Source organism: Accipiter gentilis, chromosome 23, assembly GCF_929443795.1.
Source record: "Accipiter gentilis chromosome 23, bAccGen1.1, whole genome shotgun sequence".
Taxonomy (NCBI): domain Eukaryota; kingdom Metazoa; phylum Chordata; class Aves; order Accipitriformes; family Accipitridae; genus Astur; species Astur gentilis.
In genome coordinates this window covers 3,262,952-3,284,670 of record NC_064902.1, presented here as the reverse complement: position 1 = coordinate 3,284,670, position 21,719 = coordinate 3,262,952, and the positions used below count along the sequence as shown (strand labels likewise).

Sequence of the window (21,719 nt, the reverse complement as noted above, 5' to 3'; positions counted from 1 at the left end):
TGGCATCTTTCTAATCTCCGGATGTGTTTTGGTTCTGCTTTGACTGTGAAGTAAGCTCCTAGTTTAGGTATCTCAGTTATGAGCATGGTATTACATTGCTTGAACATGAGACAGAACGTCCAGTTCTTTTATTTAGATCCCGTCCTGAAGGTTGGCTTTACAAGTGATTTTTATGCTGTTTTTCCATTGACTTGACATCTTGCTGGCCTGTCTGCTTTCACTTTTTGATAATATCCAAATCAATATAGAATTTTGTTTTGAGAGCAAGGCTTCAGTTGTTGGGCTTCTCCCATAATGGTGTGTTTAAGGAAGGTGCACATATTGTAGTGAAAAATGAATGTCCATAAAGAGACTAAACTGAACAAATCTCAAAGCTGTGGCAAATGCTTGAGTGAAATCTAATGTGACGATGTATTAAACATTTCTAAATATGTAAAATGTGTGTGTAGGCCTTCTCTGTCCAGAAGTTTTACATTAAAAATGCCAGATACCTTTTACTGTGAACTGAATATCAGTATGAATAGATGACTTCTCATTTAGAGCAAATTTATTTGCAGGTGGCAGTTGGAGTTTATGATCCATGTAATTTATCCCACTATCCAGGATGGCCACTGAGAAATTTCCTGATCCTGGCAGCCCATAAATGGTATCTATTTTATTCTTTCCCACAAAGGTTATTTATTGGTTGATATCAAATTAGGCATTTTTCCTCCCATGGCAGTTTACTCCTATCATCCACCTGGATTTAACTTTTATCTTTTACATGACTCACCTTCAATGATTCTGATTTTGCATGTTATTCTGTTTTTTATTTCTGTCAGTTACAAGTTCCTCTTATTCCTCACATGCATGCATGTACCTGGAAATACATGCTTCAGACCCTGCCAATACCTTCTAGCTGTTTCAAATCTTGTTTAAAGTATTCTGTGATTTTATATAATCAATTAGTGCCAAGTAATAGCAGACCTAAATTTTGAAGATCAGATACTCTTAGGTTTTCTTTTAGCGTACCTTCTGGAATTTTTTGTTGGGCAGAAATTGGGAAGACAAGACATGGTTTTACACTCTGGTATTTGCAAAAAAGTATCATTTAAAGTATCAAATAAATTTGTGTTGCTGTAACAAAAATGTAATTAAGTTGCATTTTCACAGTTTGACTTTTACATTTTATTACACAGCAGGGAGAAGAAATGCTCAGTTAGCTATGGTGTTTTTTGGGTTGCTAGCTGAACAGTAGTGTAGAAGGATGTGTAAGTGCCCCGGAAGCTTTACACATTTTGAGATTAAGAGGTTTTTAGGCACTAAAGTTCTAATTGTTTGATTTGGGGGTTTGAATCATAAGGAGGAAAAATGATACTATATTGAGAGCTAAGAGGATCTGGCTTGTGCCATGGCAAAGTACATTGTGTCACCTGATCTTTGCTCTAGTGCTTCCCTGCTTTTTATTTCTCTAAATATGCAGTTTGTCCAGCACCATTGTATAAATGACAGAGGACAGACTGACAGTGTCATTTCTTTAGAGCTGTTTCACAACAAAGTAATTTTCGCATACAAAGCAATTGTTTTTATTTATACCTGATGAGAACAACAGTGTTCCAGTACTAACAGAAAAAGCCTTATTCAGAATCTGCAAGAGACTAAACCTGTGTGAAATGGTGCTTAAAAGAGGTCCGTTTCTATTAAAGAAGTTGCATGTCTGTCTCTATCTTTTTTCAAATGGCAGGGGCAGCCTTCTCCAGTCAGTTGAAGTGCTCTGCTTCAGAGATAGGACCATGCAAGGGGTGAGAGACATAACACACAGCATTATCTTTGAAATAAAACTTCCAGAGAGAGCCCTTGGCCCAGGTAATCAATTTAAAAAAAAAGTTCTTTTCCATTTTTTTTCTCCCACCTCAATCACTGTGAAGATGGAAAAAATAAATTAATACTACTAAATCATTGCTTATGCTAAGTTATTTCAAATGGATTTAAAATTATTTGAATTTCAGTTAAACGTCTATAAAGGAAATGGTTCCTTCTTCAAAAAAGAAAGAAGAGAGCATATTCTCTTTTAATTTTTCCCTCCTTAAATTGTGTTTCTGATTTAAAAAAGAGGAGGAGTCCACCTGGTGTCATATGAAATACAAAATCCAGGCAATTAGCAATTAGTCTTTTTTTTCTTGTTAAATTTGGATGCAGTCCCTCAACTAGAAAAAATGCATATGGTAGTGAATTTATGTGATGCAAGCTTTCTCTACATTTCTAAAATGGTAGAAGCCTGCAACAGAGTGGAATTTTTTCTTCAATTTCTACACTACCTATAGTGAGATGTATTTTAAAGCGATAAATTTGTAATGTTAGAACATAATCTCAGGCTTGATTTCTCTGTACAGGACAGTATCACAAAATTTCTCAACCTCATCCAAGAAGTTCTGAATGCTTTATGGATTATTGCTGTGGATTGTTTGATTATTATATAATTAGAATATATAATTATCTACTGAATTTACAGATGGGGTCTAGGCAACATGAAGAGATGATTGAACCTGGCAAAATTTACTGAGTTCTGAATTATGAGTTTATTGAGTTCTGAACATAGCAGTCTGTTTGACATTAAAGATCCGGAGGCTTGATGAGGAATGATGCCATCTCTGTCCTAGGTTTGAAGCAAGCTGGACAGGCAAAAGCAGCACATAACAACTTGAGAGTAAACCATTTCTCCAAGAAGCAGTGCTTTCAGCTGATGTAAACCAGCAAAATTTGTATAGCAATATATACTAGGTTGTTAAGATACAGATTATTTACTTACAGGTTTAGAATTTGTTTGGTTTTCTCCAACAAGGTTAAATCCAACAAGATTTCTTTTTTCTATCCTGTGATATTAAGGCTTTCAGTCTTACTTTCCTTCTTTCTTCCTTTTTTTTTAATGTGTCAAACAGATTGTCCAAAAGCTGTTGGATGGGAGAAAAACCAAAAGGGAGGCATGGGTCCAAGGATGGTGAATCTCAGTGAATGCATGGATCCAAAAAGGTTTGTTTATTATCTTTTAAATTTCTATGTATTTCTGTACTTGGGCTTAAGCTGTAACAAGTTGAAATGTGAAATGCAAGGACTATCTGTCTCTGTTAGGTAAGAATATACGGTAACACATATACTGTGTATTGTTTGGACAGTCCTATTGCAGATAAGGACCTTAACAGAGCAAAGTGCACCGCATGCAGCAGAAATGTTTGCAGTTTTTGACTCTAACTTAGAATTTCTTATGCATTCTATTTAAAACTGAGTGGAATGTAGGTCATAGTGTTACAGGCCTGTGGTTTTCACTGAATTCTATAACGTGCAGATTGTTAAATACGATGAAAATAAGCACAGGGAAAAGTTCAACCTTTTGGAACTGTTAGGGTGTAACAGGAAAGAGCTCAGGAAACATCACCTTATTAATTTTTATCTTTCTTCCCATAATATACGGGCAATAGATTGAAAACAGTCTAGTTAGCCTGTTGGCTCATCTGCTTTCACTGACTACATGTGTGTTCTTGATTTTGAAACACTGTAAGAGTGTGTTGATCTAATGACTTAGGTTAACATATTTTACCTATCAAGCTAAGCCATTTTTGACTTGCAACTGTAGCGATTCACAGTATGTTCATAGACATTAGAGAAGGTTCATCTGAGGGCTCTTAATTCTTTAAGTAAATATAACTTGACCTTCTTTACTTGTATGCATGCTCACTTCTGTTAATTCCCACAGAGACTGTTGGTAACATGCCAACCTTGGCAATTGTGATCTTAAATCCTTGTTGAACAAATAAGTTACTGGATACTGCAAAAGTTATGTTTATGATGTATAAGAGAATGAAACTGTCAGGAATCTGAGAACTGTGATGACCTGACTTGATGACAGTTTTAACACCCTGTGTTGTGATGAATACAAAAATCTGACACTAGATAGAGCATGGATTCCCTACCTCGTTTTCATTTAAAACTTCCACAAAGAATTGACCACGTTCTTTGGGGGGCAAGTGTAGTATTTCATATTAAGGACAGATGTAACTGGATACAGGAAACCAGTGAATTTGAAAAAGAAACAAAAGTTTATGAATAAATGGTCTGTGTCTTATCACTTAACAGGAATCTTGGCTGAGACACTTTCTATTTTCAAGCTTGCATCAATTTTGTTACTAAAATTTTAATTTTGGATTGTTGCCTTTTTCAGAAGCCCTTAGAGACTTGTTCCAATTCCTAAGGAAGTATGTGGCTTTAGCAGATTTTTTTTTTACAGCAAGTCCAGAGTGGCTAGCTGACAACTTTTCTATATATCCTAGTTTTTGAAAGAGAACGCTTTCCCAGCAAAATTTCGTGGTTAATAACTATCTTGTAAAATGTCTGCAAACTATTTTTTTTAAACTTCCACTTTACTAGCTATCTTTCTACTCTTGTTCCAGTAGTGATTTACTCTTCTGGTTTTTAGCAGTGAAGTCTCATCTTTTATAAGAATTTTAATTAGCAGTGTTCAGCCAACACATTGGTTACAAGAGGAGGTTACAAGGAAATTTAATATCAGGAATTGTGTGTGTATTTATATAGAATAACGTTTGGCATCTTCTGTTTGCATGTTTTTCCTGTGTGTCTGGCAGAATGGTTAAAAATTTATGGTTAGAAGAACATACTACATGGGTCACAAGTGAACAAGCAGCATAAAAAAAGTTTTTTTGCGATCTCCTTGCCATGCACCTTGTTATCAGGTGGACGTATGCTCGGGGGATTTTGTTTTTTATATTACCTATATGTTGTATTGTTGAACTCTTTCTCCTTTAAAAAAAAATTTAACTTCTTCAGTTGAAATAAAAAATAATTGCTTTGTTGGAGAAACACAACATTGAGAAGAGTGTTGCTGTTTATTTCATGTTATAGGTTAGCAGAATCATCAGTGGATCTTAATTTGAAATTGATGTGCTGGCGGTTGGTGCCTACTCTTGATTTGGAAAAAATTGTGTCTGCCAAGTGTCTGCTGCTAGGAGCTGGTACACTGGGTTGTAGTGTTGCAAGGACTTTGATGGTAAGTCCTGAGTTAACCTTAAAAAATATCTGCTGTTCCTTGTAAATTCTACATGATTTTTTTTTTCCCAGTGGCTGCCATGGCACATAAGAGAAAAGTTGTATTCCTCTGTATTAAAGTACACATAATACATATTACTTGATATTATAAATTGCAGGGAAGAGGGAAGATCTCTAACCAATGGAAACAGCTTGAAGTTCTGCTAGTAGTAGAATAGTAGGTAGTAAGAGAACCTTAGCAGAATAGTAATTATTTTTTTTTAATTTACATAGAAAAGGATTGAACAAGAAATTCTGGAACAAACTAATGAGCTAATAAGATCAAATTCACAGTAATTTTTTTTTTTAATTTACATAGAAAAAGATTGAACAAGAAATTCTGGAACAAACTAACGAGCTAATAAGATCAAATTCACAGTGAAGCACTTGAAGTAAGTAACTGTGCTGATATTTGCTTTCAGGGATGTTTACCACATGCCACTGAATTCAGTAGGGCTGTGAGGGATTACTGTTAAATGATATATCTGGACAGACCAAATTTTCTGTTCTCTTATTTCAGTGCAAGTACAAGGTTGTTTCTGTGAATAGCTTCAAAAGCTTTTGTAGCTTGATCTTTCTAGAAAAACTGGACAAAACTCCTTTTGAGTTTCTGACATTACTCAAAAGTATATGGCTAAGCCCATTGTACTTATCATTATTCAAATTATTTTCTTGTTTAGGGTTGGGGAGTCAGGAAGATTACATTTGTGGACAATGCAAAGATCTCTTACTCCAACCCAGTACGACAGCCACTGTATGAGTTTGAAGACTGTCTTAGTGGGGGGAAGCCAAAGGCACTTGCAGCAGCAGACAGGCTACAGAAAATCTTTCCAGGAGTGGTAAGATCAGTATTTAAAATGTGTTAATATGTTGCTTGGAAGAGAAGCAGCGACTTTAAGTATCCAGTCCAGGTTCTAGCATTAATTAGCATTATCATTAATTAAGCATTATTATGAGTGGGGAAAATATTACACAGGTGTTATGTTGGTTACTGAGAAATCTATAAGCATTTTACTTCAAATGCTCTGTACCTGTTAAACTTTATTGAGACAATAAATATTTGTAATAATGAAATATATTTAAGGGTCATCTGAATCATCATGTAGATCACTGAAGGTGAAGTAAAATTTTTTCCTGTCTAGTACGTCCTAAGGAACTTTCAGTAATGGCTGCTTTTAAGACTGTGTTTTCCCACTCTGCTCTTAAATGTGAGTTTAGACACATTAGTTGTTTATTATGGGAGCAGAAGGTCTTAAATGCATTAATAAATGTATTGTTGAGATTTCCTATTATGTTTCACACCCAAAACTTCCAATCTTATTTAAGTTGATTTTCTACATTGGAGGAAAATAACTTAATTTTTAACTTCCAAAAAAGGGAAGTAGTTCGTAGAAGCCTGGAAAAGGTATCAGTGTTGGCCTTAGTCAAGTTGGTACTTGACTAAAGTACTCCTCTTTTGGGGAGCCTCGTGGTAATAACTTAATATCAAAATGAAGTAGTTGAAAGGGAACAAAAGACAAGAATGAATTTTTATGTTGGTGTAGAAGCTTTATGATGAGAGACCCACCAATGGCAGCGTTTATCCTCTTTGACTCCAGAGATGTGCATCTGTCATGGTTTAACCCCAGCCAGCAACCAAGCACCACGTAGCCGCTCGCTCACTCCGCCTCCACCCAGTGGGATGGGGGTGAAAATTGGGAAAAGAAGTAAAACTCGTGGGTTGAGATAAGAACAGTTTAATAGAACAGAAAGGAATAAACTAATAATGATAATGATAACACTCATACAATGACAACAGGAATAATAAAAGGATTGGAATATATAACTGAAGCACAATGCAATTGCTTGCCACCCGCTGATCAATGCCCAGTTAGTGCCCAAGCAGTGATCCCCCCGCCCCCACTCCCCCTGGTTCCTATACTAGATGTGAAGTCACATGGTATGGAATACACCGTTGGCCAGTTTGGGTCAGGTGCCCTGGCCGTGTCCTGTGCTAACTTCTTGTGCCCCTCCAGCTTTCTCGCTGGCTGGGCATGAGAAACTGAAAAATCCTTGACTTTAGTCTAAACACTACTTAGCAACAACTGAAAACATCAGTGTGTTATCAACATTCTTCTCCTACTGAATTCAAAACACAGCACTGTACCAGCTACTAGGAAGACAATTAACTCTGTCCCAGCTGAAACCAGGACAGCATCATATGAACATTATTCAGTGCATATGCTCAAACACACCTCATTTTCAATGCTGAAAAAAAGTAAATTTGAAGAAACCCTTACAAATATTTGCAGTTCTCGGTTTCAGTCTTAATTTGGGGGAAGAATTGATATGGCCTATAATTTCAGAATAGACATGCTGTCAGCTTGCTCTGTCATGAACAAAATTTTTTTTTATACTCATTTGGCACGTGATAGAAGTCATTCAACTGTTTATAGTTTTTGTTTTGGAATCGAGACTGTCTTAGAATTGGTAGCTGTGTTTACCAGAGCTCAGCTGGCAAACAGTATCTCAACCACTTAGTGTAGTAAGTATGAGTTATATACACTTACTATGCAATTCTGTATTTAAAATGCCACTGATTATGTGGCATTCATATAGCTGCTGTGGAATTTAACTTTACTGACTCTTTTACACAATCATTTTCTGAAGTATTCAGGCATGCAACTCCAGTGTATTCAGTATTTTATCATCCTTTGTACTATACTGCATGGGGGGCCACTTTATGTAGGTATTTCCAATAGAACAATTTAATGATGGCAGAATCACATTTCTTAATTTTCTGTGTACTTACCCATGGCACACTTCTGGTCAGGTTTAATATATTTTGCACAGATAACTTCTAAGTGATCAGAGCCATGGTTTAACAAAAAATGCAATTAATAGAAATGAGAATAAAATAGAGAGAGAAGGTTATGGTAGCACCACAAATTGCAATATTTTGATGTCTGTTTGCTTTAAAAAAAAGACAACAAAGCAAAAGCACTGGACCCTCAAGCACAGCTTTGGTCAGCTGTCACATGAAAGTGTTGAAAAGTGCATTATCTTTTATGATTTTGCACATGTCAACATACAGTCCCTTTTTTTAGTAAGTACATGATTCTATACTTTATCAGATAGTAACTAAATATTATTTTGTTTTGGATAATTTGGAGGCATTTTAAATCTTTTCTTAGTATGAAGGTTCCAGTCTTCAAAATCTAAGCCTTTTTGTGAACAGTCAAGCAAAATTCTTCTTGTCATGTAGAGACTCCTTGAGATTTTGCAATTCTGTGGAATGAACAAGATCTCTGTTTGGGAATATATGTGCATTTACTCCTCCTTAAAATAATATGCATGTGCCATTACAAAGTACCTTTTTAGCTCTTTTTGCCAGCGTTTGCCTGCAAAAGTGTACGTCGGTCACTTTTGCTAGTGACTGGTGTGGTTTTTTTCAAGGGACAGTTATTCAAATAAAATTGAAGCTATTGAAACTGCTAGACTTGTATGTATTCCTACAGCTACAGTCACTGGACAGAGTTTTTTTCTGAATTCTGGTAAGATTTTAGTATTTTACAAACCTTGTTACCATATTTCTGTGCAGCTAGTGTTCAACTTTACTTGTTTACTTATTTTGTTTTTTTGAACAAAAATCGACCTCCTAAGTCACCGACAGGGTCAGTTATGCTTATCTGATAAATCAGCACTTGTATGCAGTACAGGGGCTTTTGATGAGTTATGCATAAATACATTACTCATATACAGCATGGATTAAGTTTTGTGTTCCTGCCACAGCTTTTTGGAGGAGATAATGACAATGCAGGTAAAACCTTCTCCAGTAATTATCCAATGTCTGTGCTGGTGATGCAGAGCTGTCTTCACTGAGAAACAGTTACTGTTAACAGTATACTAGATCACTGTGGACTCTACATTTTTTCCCCTTGGAGGTGGGAGGTGGGGGGAAGAAGGGTGCGGGAGGGAAAGGTGCATCCTTTGGTATGGTTAATCCAGGTATTATCCAAATTCATTTCCCCAAGCTGCTGTATGTGTCTATTTCTTTCTGTCTTCAAGGATTCATGATGTTTAGAATTTATGCTTCACCATTTTGGTTATTTGGCTCACCTGGATTTATGAGTTGTCCGTGCAATTGGCCTATACAAAAGCACATTCCACCAACCTTCCTTTCCTTTCTTTTCATGTAATTTTATGTTTGGTTCATCTAGCTTTTAAATTTTGGCTTTTAAATTGTTAGTTGCTTACAGCACAGTGACAAGCATGAGACTTTGGCAAGGCCTATGCTTCTGTAACATATATGAAGGCTCCATTATTCTCTTAGAGCAGATGGCTGACAGATTGTGTTAACATATTTCCAAATGAGTGAGTTAATTGTTTGCATTGTATATGTATTGTGTATGTGCTTATTTGGCTCTTCAGCCATTTTCTGCTCAATATGCCTTGCCCAAATATGGAGCTGGAAGAGGCATATGTTTCTGCAATAGGAGCAAGCTCTTTCAACATCTGCATAGTGCAAGCCTCTAGACATCCACGCACTGGAGTAACAAGTCTCAGAAGTGATTTTCTTCTATATCAAGTTCACATATGGCTGGTCGAATTACATGAAAATCGTTTGAGATTATTGTTCTTCTCATAAAGAATTTATAACAGGAGAATGTGTGATACTTCATATCTGCCTTACTGTAATTGAATCAATATTCAATATCAGAATAGATGACATCCTATTAACATTGTGTGTGAAGTAGCTGCAAAGATAATCCAGGACAAAGGTTTTCTATAAGTTTAACAGCATGATCATAATCATATGTAAAATCTGCCTGCTTGCTTTTGTAGTGATGTTTGTAACTTCTGGGATTAGGAGCAGTTCAGCTATCTTCTTTCAGTGATTTGCCAGACCTAATAAGACCTTCTGAGAGACTGTAACAAGCCCAGTCTCTCAGTTCAGGTACTGAGCCGCCTGAATGTGGTTGGTCTGCTTTCATGACCCAAACTAGTGAGTTTGCATTGAGCTGCTCTGTTCTGAATAAATATAGCAGCTGAGACTGCTATTCCCTCAGAAACTTTAACACTGTGCTTTAGTGCACAGCACTGATATACAGAGAGATGTAAAGAATAAACTTGCCATTCTGCCAAACAGTAATTGAATTTGTACTCTACAGTTTTGTATTGAACTTTAGAATAATTCTATTCAGTCACAAGGTTATCTTTTTAATATCTTGTTTTCTGTCTGTCTCCATCTAGAGTTCAGAAGGCTATAACATGAGCATCCCTATGCCAGGCCACCCAGTGAATTTTTCTGAAGTAACAATGGCACAGGCTCGGAAGGATGTCGCTAAACTTGAAGAGCTGATTGATGCTCATGATGTTGTTTTCCTACTAATGGACACTAGAGAGAGTCGATGGCTTCCTGCTGTCATTGCAGCCAGCAAGAGGAAGGTATTGTACCATACCTTGCTGATATCCTTGTCACTGTAGTTCAGCTCTTGCATATCAGCCAGCTATGTATACCTAAAAGAACTTTATGGGAAATTGAAATATTTGACCAATCTTTTGTAGTTGTGCAGAAATTTTTTCTTTTTTTCTGTAGCCTCAAAGATTCTGTGTAAGACAAAAAAAGAATGTCGGAAAGAGGGCATAGAAACTTGTACCACAGAATGATATAGATTGAAAAAGACCTCTGGAGGTGATCTGGTCCAACTCCCTGTTCAAAATAGGGCCAACTTACAGCATGTTGCTTAGGGTGTTGTCTGATCAGTATTTTTTGAGCCTCTCCAAGGGTACATATTTCATAGTAATACTAAGAAATAATTTCATAATAAGAGTATCATAATAAGGAGGACTAAAGACATTACAGTAATGATTGACTGATAGGGGATGTCAATTGTAGAAATTTATCTGAAACCACGTTTTCAAAATATATCTCAAAAGTGAAAAATTAGAAATTGAATTCTGAACTTAAAGTATGCCAACATTTTTTTGGTTAAGAGTTAACTTTGGGTTTTTCCTCATTATCCTGAACACTTACTTCCCTTGCTATCATGATGTAGACTTTAGTAAAACAGTCTCAAATAATCTTGATAATTTATTTAAGAATTATGCAGTTTCATGTTTGCTCAGTTAAAATAGCACAAAATCAGAAAATGCAAGTATTAAGCTTTTAACATGTCAGCTTAACCACAGGGCACATCCTGTGTATTTTGTGGCATAAATGTAATGATGTCCATAGCAATTCGTTAAGTCATGAACTTAACATGAGAGTAAAAGAAAACATACATGTGACACAGCTGAGTCAATGTTGTTATGTGATCTTTGATTTTTGTATTTCCTCACTTCTGTGATTTTTCAGCTATGACAACTCTAGTTTCCTAATAGTTGTTAGTTGTTTGTGGTTTCTTTTGTTTGTGTTTATATTTATTTCCAAAAACACTGGGCAGTAGAAAGGAGAGAGAATGCAGATTTGTGGTATTTGCAAACTAGTTTTGTCTTATAAATTCCAACTATGTTCCCCTTTCTCCTGAAGTTTATGTTCATCTGAACTTAGCTAAATTTCCTCTGTACCTGCTTTGCAAGCAGATTTTTTCCAAATCAAACGGTTCTCTCATTTTTTTAAGCCAAGGTCTTAAATTATTTTATTTTCTTTCATTCTTTCCTTATTAAATAGATTTCTGATCCTGAGCAAGAGGCTTGTATGTCTTTGTCACTCACATGAACTTCCCTTTGCCAGTGAACTACACTGCCAGTGAAAAGATCAGTGTGTTCCTTTAGTGTGGACTTCACTGAAGTATAACTTCAGGTGTAACTGAGTGTATGTAACTTGATAACTTAATCAGTTCCTACTTAATCCTACTGTCTTTTCTGCAGTTTGCACTTGTGGTCTTTCAGCAATCTTTTAGCTGTTTAAAAACAGCACAGAAATGACATAAAAAGAGTAAATTTGCAAAGCTGAGTATTGAAACTGGAAAGTGCCAGCTTACTCTTTCGTATGTATGATGATTGGTAGTTGTAAGCAACATATGCAGTGCCCCCCCATCTGGTTCAGTCAGGATAGCGTTGTTTTAATGATTTCCAAAACTTTTACCCACACGTTTGCTTAGCTAGCTGTCCCCCACTATATTTGCCTTACAGCATTCAAATCATCCTTTGAGGACAAATTTTGTAATTTCTTTGTGACAGCTCTCTGATATTCACTGGTATAGTGTGTCTGACTGCATCAGTTATTTGATTTTCATGAGATCACTTTGATGTAAGGAGATGGAATTCTCTGTCACTGAATAAGCACAGCACTGAAATTTCAAGGCGTCCAAAGTGAAATGCTCGGTATCTGCTTTTCAATGTACTTTATGTTGATAAATATTTAATAAGAGCTCTACTTCAAAATGTGAATTTGTATGACAACTGCAAATCTGAAGTACTGCTGCAGTTTGGACTCCAAAGTCTCAAAACAGGCCCACAGAAAATGAAGAACATAGTGAGCGTAAAGTTCTCTATAAGGGGTACATGGGTAGAAGTAAGACTTGGTTTCCCCACGTAATCATTCAGTTACCTTGATGATCTTTGATATTCCTGGAGTCTTTCCTCCCAAAACAAGTATCTTAGACAAACATAAAACTCAAATGTTAAATCCTTATGTCAGCTGTTAGTTCCCTGTTCCTGCTGAGCACTGGAACTTTTAAAATTTTGCTAGTTTTTTTTTTTTTTTTTTTAAACACGTGCCAGAAGATACACTTTTTCATAGTCTCTCTAACAAAAACAGATGATTTTTAAATTATTTTTTTTAATTAAGGGTCAGTTAGATTCAAATAGTTGCTGGACATTAAACCAAAGAGAGAGAAATAGTTTATTGCAGTGGGAAGTGTTTAGCAGTATCATTAATTTCTGGTAATACCAGCTGTGCCATGTTATTCATATTTTGCAAATGGGATACCATCTTCAGGTTTTACAGGTAGATGTAGTGAGAAGATGCAGTCTTTTAATTGTTTGCTGTAGACCTGGCTGTGCTACTACAGATTCAACAGCATGGTTCTACTTTAGGACTGAGGAAAGAATAAAGTGCAAGGTTGAAAGTGAATATCCAGAAATTATTTGAAATACCAAGAATGATGATGAAGATCACAAGCTTACTAGTTAAGTTGGCTAATTCTTGACAGCTTCCCTCAAAGTCCCTCTTTTAGATAATTCCTGGCTATAAGAATGAAAAATGACAAACTGCTGTATTAGAATTTCTATCTAAAATATCTGCATATGAAGCAGTATAATATCTTCTTTTATATTTTACTGGCTACAGTCATTATTGTATAATTGGTTTTGCTTTTTGCTATATCTAAATCATTGCCTGTAAGTTTAGTAAAACATGCTAGTTTAAGTATTGGTTTTATGATATTACAGTCATAATATATATAGCTTCAGATTACTCCAAGCACTTGTCACAAACTGAAGAGAAAGGGGAAAATGATGATGGTGTAATTGTGTACCACAACTGCTTGTGCTCCCCATGTGACTAAACAGATGCATATGAAGACCATAAGTAATCATTAATTGCTTTCCTCACTGAGCAGAAGTTTTTTGGGGTAATAAACTTGCGTTTCATTGCTTTGTCACACGGGAGTGTTTAATGAGTTATATTTCAGACCACAGGGAACTGAAAAGACTACATAAGAATTTGAAATGACATGAAAACTTGTTATTGATGGCCACTGTTGTACATAAATGTCACTTGGAATATTTTAGCACTTGGAGAATGTGAATATACAAAATATGCAGCAAACTTGAAAATAAATTCTGAGCTGGAACCAAAATAAGTTTTTTCCAATAACAATACTAATCACTGTATGAATATTGGGCCAAATTTGGATATATGGGTGTTAATTCATATCAGTGCATAGCAGCTTCAGTAACTTTAGTGAGACATTGAATGTTAGTTGGTGTGAACCTAGCTTCAGATGTGAACTAGCACAACACATTTCTGGAGTTCCTGGTTGGTGTTTTTTTTTTTTTTTTTTTTTTTTGTCAGCAGGGCTGCATAGGTTTGTGTAACAGTTGAGAGGGAGTCATTAATTTGTATCAAATTTCCCTGAAAGACACAGAAAAAGGTAATGGTTTGTGGATTTCTGAAACAGAATTTTTTGGGGGGGGGGTGATTGGATTTTTTTAAAATGCTTGACAACTGGAATTTTGCACCTATTGGAAAGCCTGTTGTTTATGTCTAGGGCAATAGATACGCAGTTAATAGGTTGTTTGTCCATCTACAGCATGTGTGTGTGGGGGGGTGACATTTACAGTGAACAAAAACTTGAGGCCTTTTTTTCTCCCTCTTCTTTTGGCTCCCTTAAAATCTGTTGTTCTCTCTTTATTGTTCACAGTTGGTCATCAATGCTGCATTGGGATTTGACACATTTGTTGTTATGAGACATGGACTAAAGAAACCAAAACAGCAAGAATCTGGTGATTCATGTTTCAACAATGCCTCTGGTTCTTCTGATCTTTTGGGATCATCACTCTTTTCAAATATCCCTGGCTATAAACTGGGTTGCTACTTCTGCAATGATGTTGTGGCACCAGGGGATGTGAGTAGAACCTTATGCAAATGAGGATTTTATATCTCTTTTGTGGTGACTTGAATTTTTATTTCCTTTAAATGGTGTTTCATAAAGGGATTTGTTTTCTCTTGACGTACACAGGATTAAGAAAGAGCTCATCTTTTATTTGGAGGATCAAAGAAATTAATTGCACAGAACTAAAGATGTTTTGTGTAGTAGGGCAGCTAGTTACTTTTGAGTTACTTTTTTCTTTCCTTTAGATTTGTCTATTTTTGTAGTCCACCAGGGATCGGACATTGGATCAGCAGTGCACAGTCAGTCGGCCTGGATTAGCCATGGTAGCTGGAGCTCTTGCAGTGGAATTAATGGTTTCTGTTTTACAACATCCAGAAGGGTGAGTCATTTCTGGATTGGTGTTCAAAAGGTGTTCTCTGAGAAATAAGACTTATTTAATATAATCTTTTGGGAGAAGGAAGAGGAAGTAGACATTAAGTAGAACAATTCTGTATGGTGTAATATTGCCTGTAAATTAATGTAATGTATAGGTCATATCTACTGTATTAGTGTAATTTAACAGTGTTTAAGAGAGAACTGATTCATCAGATTTTAAGGTTTTTATCTTGGAAATTGGCAGTTTTCTCTCTTTCTGAGTTTAAAAGTAGAAAAGTACTGAGAATATTTCAAAAGAAGAAAGTATTCCTGATAGTGGACCTTGGCAGTCCTTTGCTCAAGAGAGTGTTTGAGTGTAATGAGGAGCTATCATAAGTATGTATGTTATATGCAGGGCTTCAAGATAAGCCAAGTATTGCAAAATCTTAGTTAAAATTAAGTGGGGTGATACAGAAATTACTCTGAAATTCTGCAACTTGAAATTTAGGATTGTTTCATGTTTTTAAAATCTGTGAAAGAAAAAGTGAATTAGGAATTGGACATGAGTATGTTACAAGTCTCTGTGACTGATTCTGAAAAATAGTTTTTATATTCCCATGCTGAATCTTAGTTACTATGAAACAGACTTTCCGGATATGTTCCTTTCCAGACTCCAAACTGTAAGCTGTAACAAAATGTCTTGAAGCTTGCTGGAAATTTTGACTGTTGAGTATGTCATCTTGTTCTAATTTTCCTTCTTGGATTTTTGGCAGTGGTTATGCTGTGGCCAGCAGTAGTGACGATAGAATGAATGAGCCGCCTACTTCTCTTGGACTTGTTCCTCATCAGGTAAATAATTTGTGAGTAAATGCTGTTGTTTAAAAGCTGGGAACTGATATAAGGCAAACATCACAGACTGCCTCCTTACAAGAACATACTGTATGCTGATTCCATTCCCGGAAGGACTGACTCTCCATGTTTGTAAAAAAAAAAAAAAAATCCAAAAAAAAAAAAAAAATCCATCACACAGGGCAAAGTATTTGTGTTCCTGGTATTGTGTCTGTCCTACTTGTGGACACACGATTCCTGCTACCTACTTAGCGAGAATTTGTTTGGAGCAGGCAGTATGTGAATAAGGCAACCTCTGACTTTTCTGTTCCCTATCAGAGCTGACAATATGAGCATCTTGAAATTTTTAAATCCGAGTTTGAAAATAAAAATCAAATCCAGCCAACACACAATTATTTGCATAATTGTGTATTTCTGGTGCAACACGGTAGTCTTCATTCTTCTACTCAACCCAAACTCTACTTAGATATGTGTTAAGGATACAGTTTTTCAAACTGCTGGATGGACTTGTTTTTGTTATATTGATACAGTCCTTCAAAAAACTGCCTGCTGATTGTATCCCCATAATCCCTGTATCCCCTGTGATATTATCATTGGGGATTAAGTGTTCTGTGTCTCTTTCCTTATGTTGCTATCTGAGTGACTGTTTGGATCCTTCCATTGTATAAATCAATCATTTATTTGTTTCCAAGTGGTATTTTTAGATTCTATTGATATTAAATTTTTTTGTGCTAAGAATGAATCTTGATTCAGAAAAAGATAAAGCTACTAGTATCTTTTCTTTGCAACGTCCAGGTAATCACAGGGTCTGGTCTATGTAAGACTAGTCTAATTTTGTTTATAATTTTATGTAGTAACTAGTGTTTGCACATGGGTCGTTTTATGCAGTTGGGTTCTCCTAGGTTCTCCCTGGGTTCTCTCTCTCCAGTAATCCAGTCTTTCCAGTTCTTTCTCAGGAGTCTCTCTTTCTCTCACACACCTGAAGTTTTTCTGCTTGTTCACGTGGATGCTGTTAGCTGCAGGATTGGTAGGGAATATCCAATTCTTAATTGGCTTTTTCAGATACCCTCAGTACGAGCCTTTTGTCCTCTCTGGCACTCATAATCTGGTCATCTGGAAGGTTCTCAACAGTTTCAGACTTTGGCAATAACTGATAAGTTTGTAACTTTCACAATGACTGACAGGTTACTTTATTATATCGAAGTTACTCCCTTACCCTATAGGGTTATCTGTAATTAAAATGCTAACGCTATTGTCAGCCAGACCCAGCCTATGCCAACTACTGCAGTATATCTGAGGGAGATTTTTTGACCTCTCGTATCTCAATAGGAAGAAAAAGCCAAATCTAAATCTTGTTCATTTGATGATCCAGGTACTCCCTTTTGATTTATCTTTGGAGAAGTGTTTGCTTTCTTAGTTGAAAAATGAATGTCATAATTTCCAGATAGTTTTCTGTAATTATCTGAATGTTTCCTGTGATCATATGAGTTGGTAATATGAAAGAGATTTTACTTGTGCTAGGTCAGTTTGTTTTGAAAAATAACTTAAGTAATTTTGATGGTTGAATCTTTGTGAGTTTTATACATATACAGTGACTTTGTTTCAAAATTGTGACTATGCTCCAGACCTCTAGAAAACAGATCTGTAATTTGAACTTTCTCTTAACATCTAAAAAGGAATAGTGAAGAAGTGTTTCCCACCCAAAAGCTAGAAATATTACATTATGTAGGAATAATATTTTTTCACACTGTTTCCCAGTAAACTTTAAAAAGTTTACCGTTTCTACTGGAAAAATAATGATCTCACAGTTCTTATACTTCCTGATGATGAGAATGTTAACTGTCCAGTCAATCCTGTCTGATTTGTTTTATACCCCTATATGATTTTACTTGTGTTATTGTTCTGTTTTGGGCTAGGCTTTGAGATATGATCCATATCAAAAATGGATATTAATCAGAAAACTTTTCATCGAATTATGACTTCTGTCAGTGCTATATCTGTTTTCACATTTACATTTAGTGACTACTATGAATGACTTCTCTTTTAGACATTCTAACACAAATATAACTTTAGTAGGTGTAAAATGAAAATAAACAATTTTTTTCAAATATTGTGACATGTAGTCCTTTTACAAACGGCTGGTTTCTCTTAGCAATCATCCATCTAATCAACTCAGTGAGTGCAATGTTTTCTCTAGGGGTCTAGAATTAACTGTTACTTTCTGCTGTGGGTTTTTTTTTTTTGTGGTGTTCTTTGTTCATTTGGTTAGCCCACTTGTGTGTAAAAGAAAAATAGTAATTAATTAATGCAGCAGTCCTTTTTATTAAGAAGGTATTCCTTTGTGGATAATAAATGTTGCACACTCATAGTCTTGGTCTGTCATAAATGAACTGAATTTATTTCAAGGAAGTGTCTTGGAGTTCCTAGGATAACAAGTACAAAGAAATGTGGTATCAGAAAGACTTGATTTTGTTGTTTTCCTTTCTTTTCCTGGGTGTGGGTTTTGTTTAAAAAAGACTGTATTATTGTATTCTAACTTTATGTATGGCTTGGGTTTTCTGCAAAAATACCTTAGTGTTAATACTGTTTAAATTGCTGTTGGCTTCCGAGGTTTATGCCATTTCAACTGGCATTAAATGTGTGGAGTGTATATTGGAAGTATTTTCCATAATATACTTCACTATTAATTAAGGCATTATTATTTGTATTGCAGAGCTACGTAAGTTCTGTTCTTAGTGATGTCTCTTCATTGTAGTAAACCTGTAAAAGCACAGAATAAAAATTATAAATACTCCAAAGAGTTCGTAGTCTAAATGATCAAACCATGCTGCAAAGTGTTATCAGTGCTCTCTCTCTGTTAGTAGAAACAATGATATGGAATTTTAAAATTACTTATCAGTAGTATCGTATTAACAACATAGTTTAGCAATGCACAACAGTTAAATTTTCAGATTATATGTTATAGAGATGGGAAAAAAAATGTGTTTGGTTATACCATGACTTTTTATTTTTGTTGGAACTTTGCAGTCAGAAAAGTCAAACTCCAGGTGGTGCTGTGCCTCTATTCATGTTTAAATAGTGTTGCGTTTAGATAGTTGTGCCATTGTTTGTATATAGAAAACCAGTAATATATATTGAGTATAAATTTACTACAGATGTTATTGGGGGTTACTGCATTAGAACAGTATTACCCTGGTTATAGCCATTCTGTATCTTTTTATTGAATGTATATATCCAGTTCATGTGGAATTTTGGAAACGTTTTTTGTAATTGTAAAATAGTGCTGTAATTTTTTTCATCTTCCAGATCCGTGGATTTTTATCAAGATTTGATAATGTTCTTCCAGTCAGCCTGGCATTTGATAAATGCACAGCCTGTTCAACCAAAGTAAGTCTGAGTTGGTCTGTACTTTATTTATATGTACAGAATGGTCTTGCTCTAGGTCAGTCTTGGGGTGCCGAGGACTGCTTTGTGTTTTCTCTTACCTCCTTAGGGGTTGGAATCTGTGTTCTCACTTCAGCTAAAGTTCTTTTGCCCTCATACCCTCCTTTTTTTATCTGTTTTCCCAATTTCTTTGGCATCACCAATTAGCATGCAATCTCCACGTAAACATTCTAGTCAGCTAAAGAAACCGAGAAGAGATTAGGGCCAACACATTTCTGAAAAGTTTATCATATAAATACTGTTAATATCTTTTAGCTTTGTAGAAAGGAGTAAAATGGGTATTGGTTTTAGTTGTTTAAGAAATTATTTCTGATGTCTGATGAATAAATATATCTTTTCAGCTTTCTTGAACTTGGTATTGTTACAAATACGCAAAGTTGTGTAAATTTCTGTTTTATGACACAAAGCAAACATATAAAGAGCACTTAAGAAAAAAATTACTTCCATAATATTTCTTTTTTGAAAAGACTGTTTCATTTTGATGCTAGTGTTGACAGTCCTGAGTCACCTAATAGATTTACAGCTGTTGGTGGGATCTGAGCTATGTCTTGCCAGAACACCAGGGCAGCCCACTAATGTGTCTGTGTGAGGCCTCCTCTTCAGTCTTGGATTGTTTTCCTGTACTGTGGCCTTGAAAAGTTTTTTCTGGCAAGTTTTCTATGTCCATGTAGTGCAAGTTCAAGAAGTTTTGACTGGGATATCTCGATATGAAGATTCAGAGGTTTTGACTCATGATTTGGACTGCTTGGAGTGCCATTTAGTTCACTTTTATGTACCTTGAGACTTACTGCAAGAAGTTTTTTCTGTTCTTTTCACTGCACTTGTCCTTCTTTCAAACAGCTACCAAAAACTCCTGAGACACTATCATTTTTTTGAGGGCTTCCACAATTTCTTCTTCTACAGTATTTCTTTTATTTTTCTAGGCTATCTAGGTACTTTTGACAAGTTTTGAAGGAATATTAACACCCATTTTCTCCTCAAAAGTTGAAGCACTAAACTTAAAACTGCTGTTATTTTTAGAAACATCTATCTACCCTCTCGAATAGCTGAAAGCTCAGCAGCAGCTAAAACTTTATGATGGTTGAGCCTGATAAGTTAAACTATTAGAATAAGCTTTTTTTCTTTTTTTTCTTTTTATCTCTGATCCAGGACATATTGATATATAAAAAACAATAAAAACATAAATAAATTTAATGCAGGTATCAATTTTTTGTTAGCAAATCATTTCCTCTTGGAGGTCATTTTAAGAGAGCCCTGTTTTACATAAACAGACTTGATGATTTAATAAAAACTGACTTGGATTTTAGCAGCTGTGCTATTCCCAGAGAGATCACTTTTCATGTGGTTTGGGTATTAAATTACTTCTGTGCTGAAAAGGTTGCTTCATTGGCGCACGTATTTCCTTACAGTAGAAACACAGCATTTGTTTACTTTGCTAACTTTCTATTTATTAGCATAAGAGTATGTCACCCTGCATTATCTGGAAATCTGATGCTAATACTTTGAAATGACAAATCCAATTACAATTGAATTGTAGTCTGTATGTTGGTTTGTTTTTTTTAATGCAGCGATTTAGCATAATTTCATCCTGATCTAGGTCAGATTGGCTGTAGATTCAAAACTTCTAGCACGGGAGAGAAGTGGCTTTTCTGATATACTTAAATTTGTTGGTACCTCATTCATTTTCTTCTTTCTTATGTCAGCACTCTCTTTCTTGAGCTCTTGTCACTCTGTAACTCTTAAAACATAAAACTAATGAGTTAGGAATTTTAAAAAAATTCCTTAAGTCATCCAGTACAGCTGCATAACTTAGGAGAAGCTGCTAATGATCTGCATGTTTAAAGATTAGATTCCATTTCATTTTGACTCTCAGTTATGACTTCATTTCTCTGTTTTTTGAAGCTGAATAGACCAGACGTCCAAGCAGCCAGCTATTCCTTACCCAGGATTGTCCTAAACAGGCTGCATGCCAGAGACGCTTCCCGCAGGCAATTGTTCAGGAATTTTGGGATGGTCGCAGCAGGAAACCAATCTATTTTTATTCCAGGCCAAATTTTCCTTGTATGATTTCCCTCTCTGTCTTATTCTGGTTCTGCACAGGCATGTGCTAGAATGGAAAGTATCCTCTTTCAGAGCTAACGGCACTGCATTGCCAGTTGAGTAGTAGGTCTGAGGAGCAGTGTAAGCTCTTCTGATGCACTTTCCCTTCTCAGTAACAGAATGAGTTTGACATCGAAAAAGGAGTCCAAAGTTCTTTAGTATAGGTATTTATTTGTAATAACTACTTTACTTACAGAATGAGAATGTTAAGCTTATTACTTACTGTGCCAATTAAGCTGTCTGTTTACCCTCTTGGGAGCAAAATGAGGATATTTTCTCATAACATTATGGTGAGAAGCATTACAATTCCATAGAAAAGTAGAGTGGTCCTGATCCTTTACTACCTGATCCTTG

At 35.6% G+C, this 21,719-nt stretch overlaps 1 protein-coding gene across 7 annotated transcripts in view; it reads left to right on the top strand.

The window, feature by feature from the left end:
* Positions 1 to 21,719, top strand: part of ATG7 (autophagy related 7) — a 131,575-nt gene that overhangs the window by 12,628 nt on the left and 97,228 nt on the right. For 6 of the 7 annotated variants that reach the window (XM_049826778.1, XM_049826779.1, XM_049826776.1 and 3 more), the window contains exons 8-17: positions 558 to 646; positions 1,724 to 1,845; positions 2,919 to 3,009; positions 4,894 to 5,038; positions 5,757 to 5,915; positions 10,309 to 10,503; positions 14,427 to 14,630; positions 14,882 to 14,997; positions 15,746 to 15,821; positions 19,128 to 19,208. In XM_049826778.1, coding sequence (XP_049682735.1) covers positions 558 to 646; positions 1,724 to 1,845; positions 2,919 to 3,009; positions 4,894 to 5,038; positions 5,757 to 5,915; positions 10,309 to 10,503; positions 14,427 to 14,630; positions 14,882 to 14,997; positions 15,746 to 15,821; positions 19,128 to 19,208 — 1,278 coding nt within the window. Of the gene's footprint in view, positions 1 to 557; positions 647 to 1,723; positions 1,846 to 2,918; positions 3,010 to 4,893; positions 5,039 to 5,756; positions 5,916 to 10,308; positions 10,504 to 14,426; positions 14,631 to 14,881; positions 14,998 to 15,745; positions 15,822 to 19,127; positions 19,211 to 21,719 lie in introns of those variants that run through there. The other variant, XM_049826781.1, reaches the window with a different exon arrangement.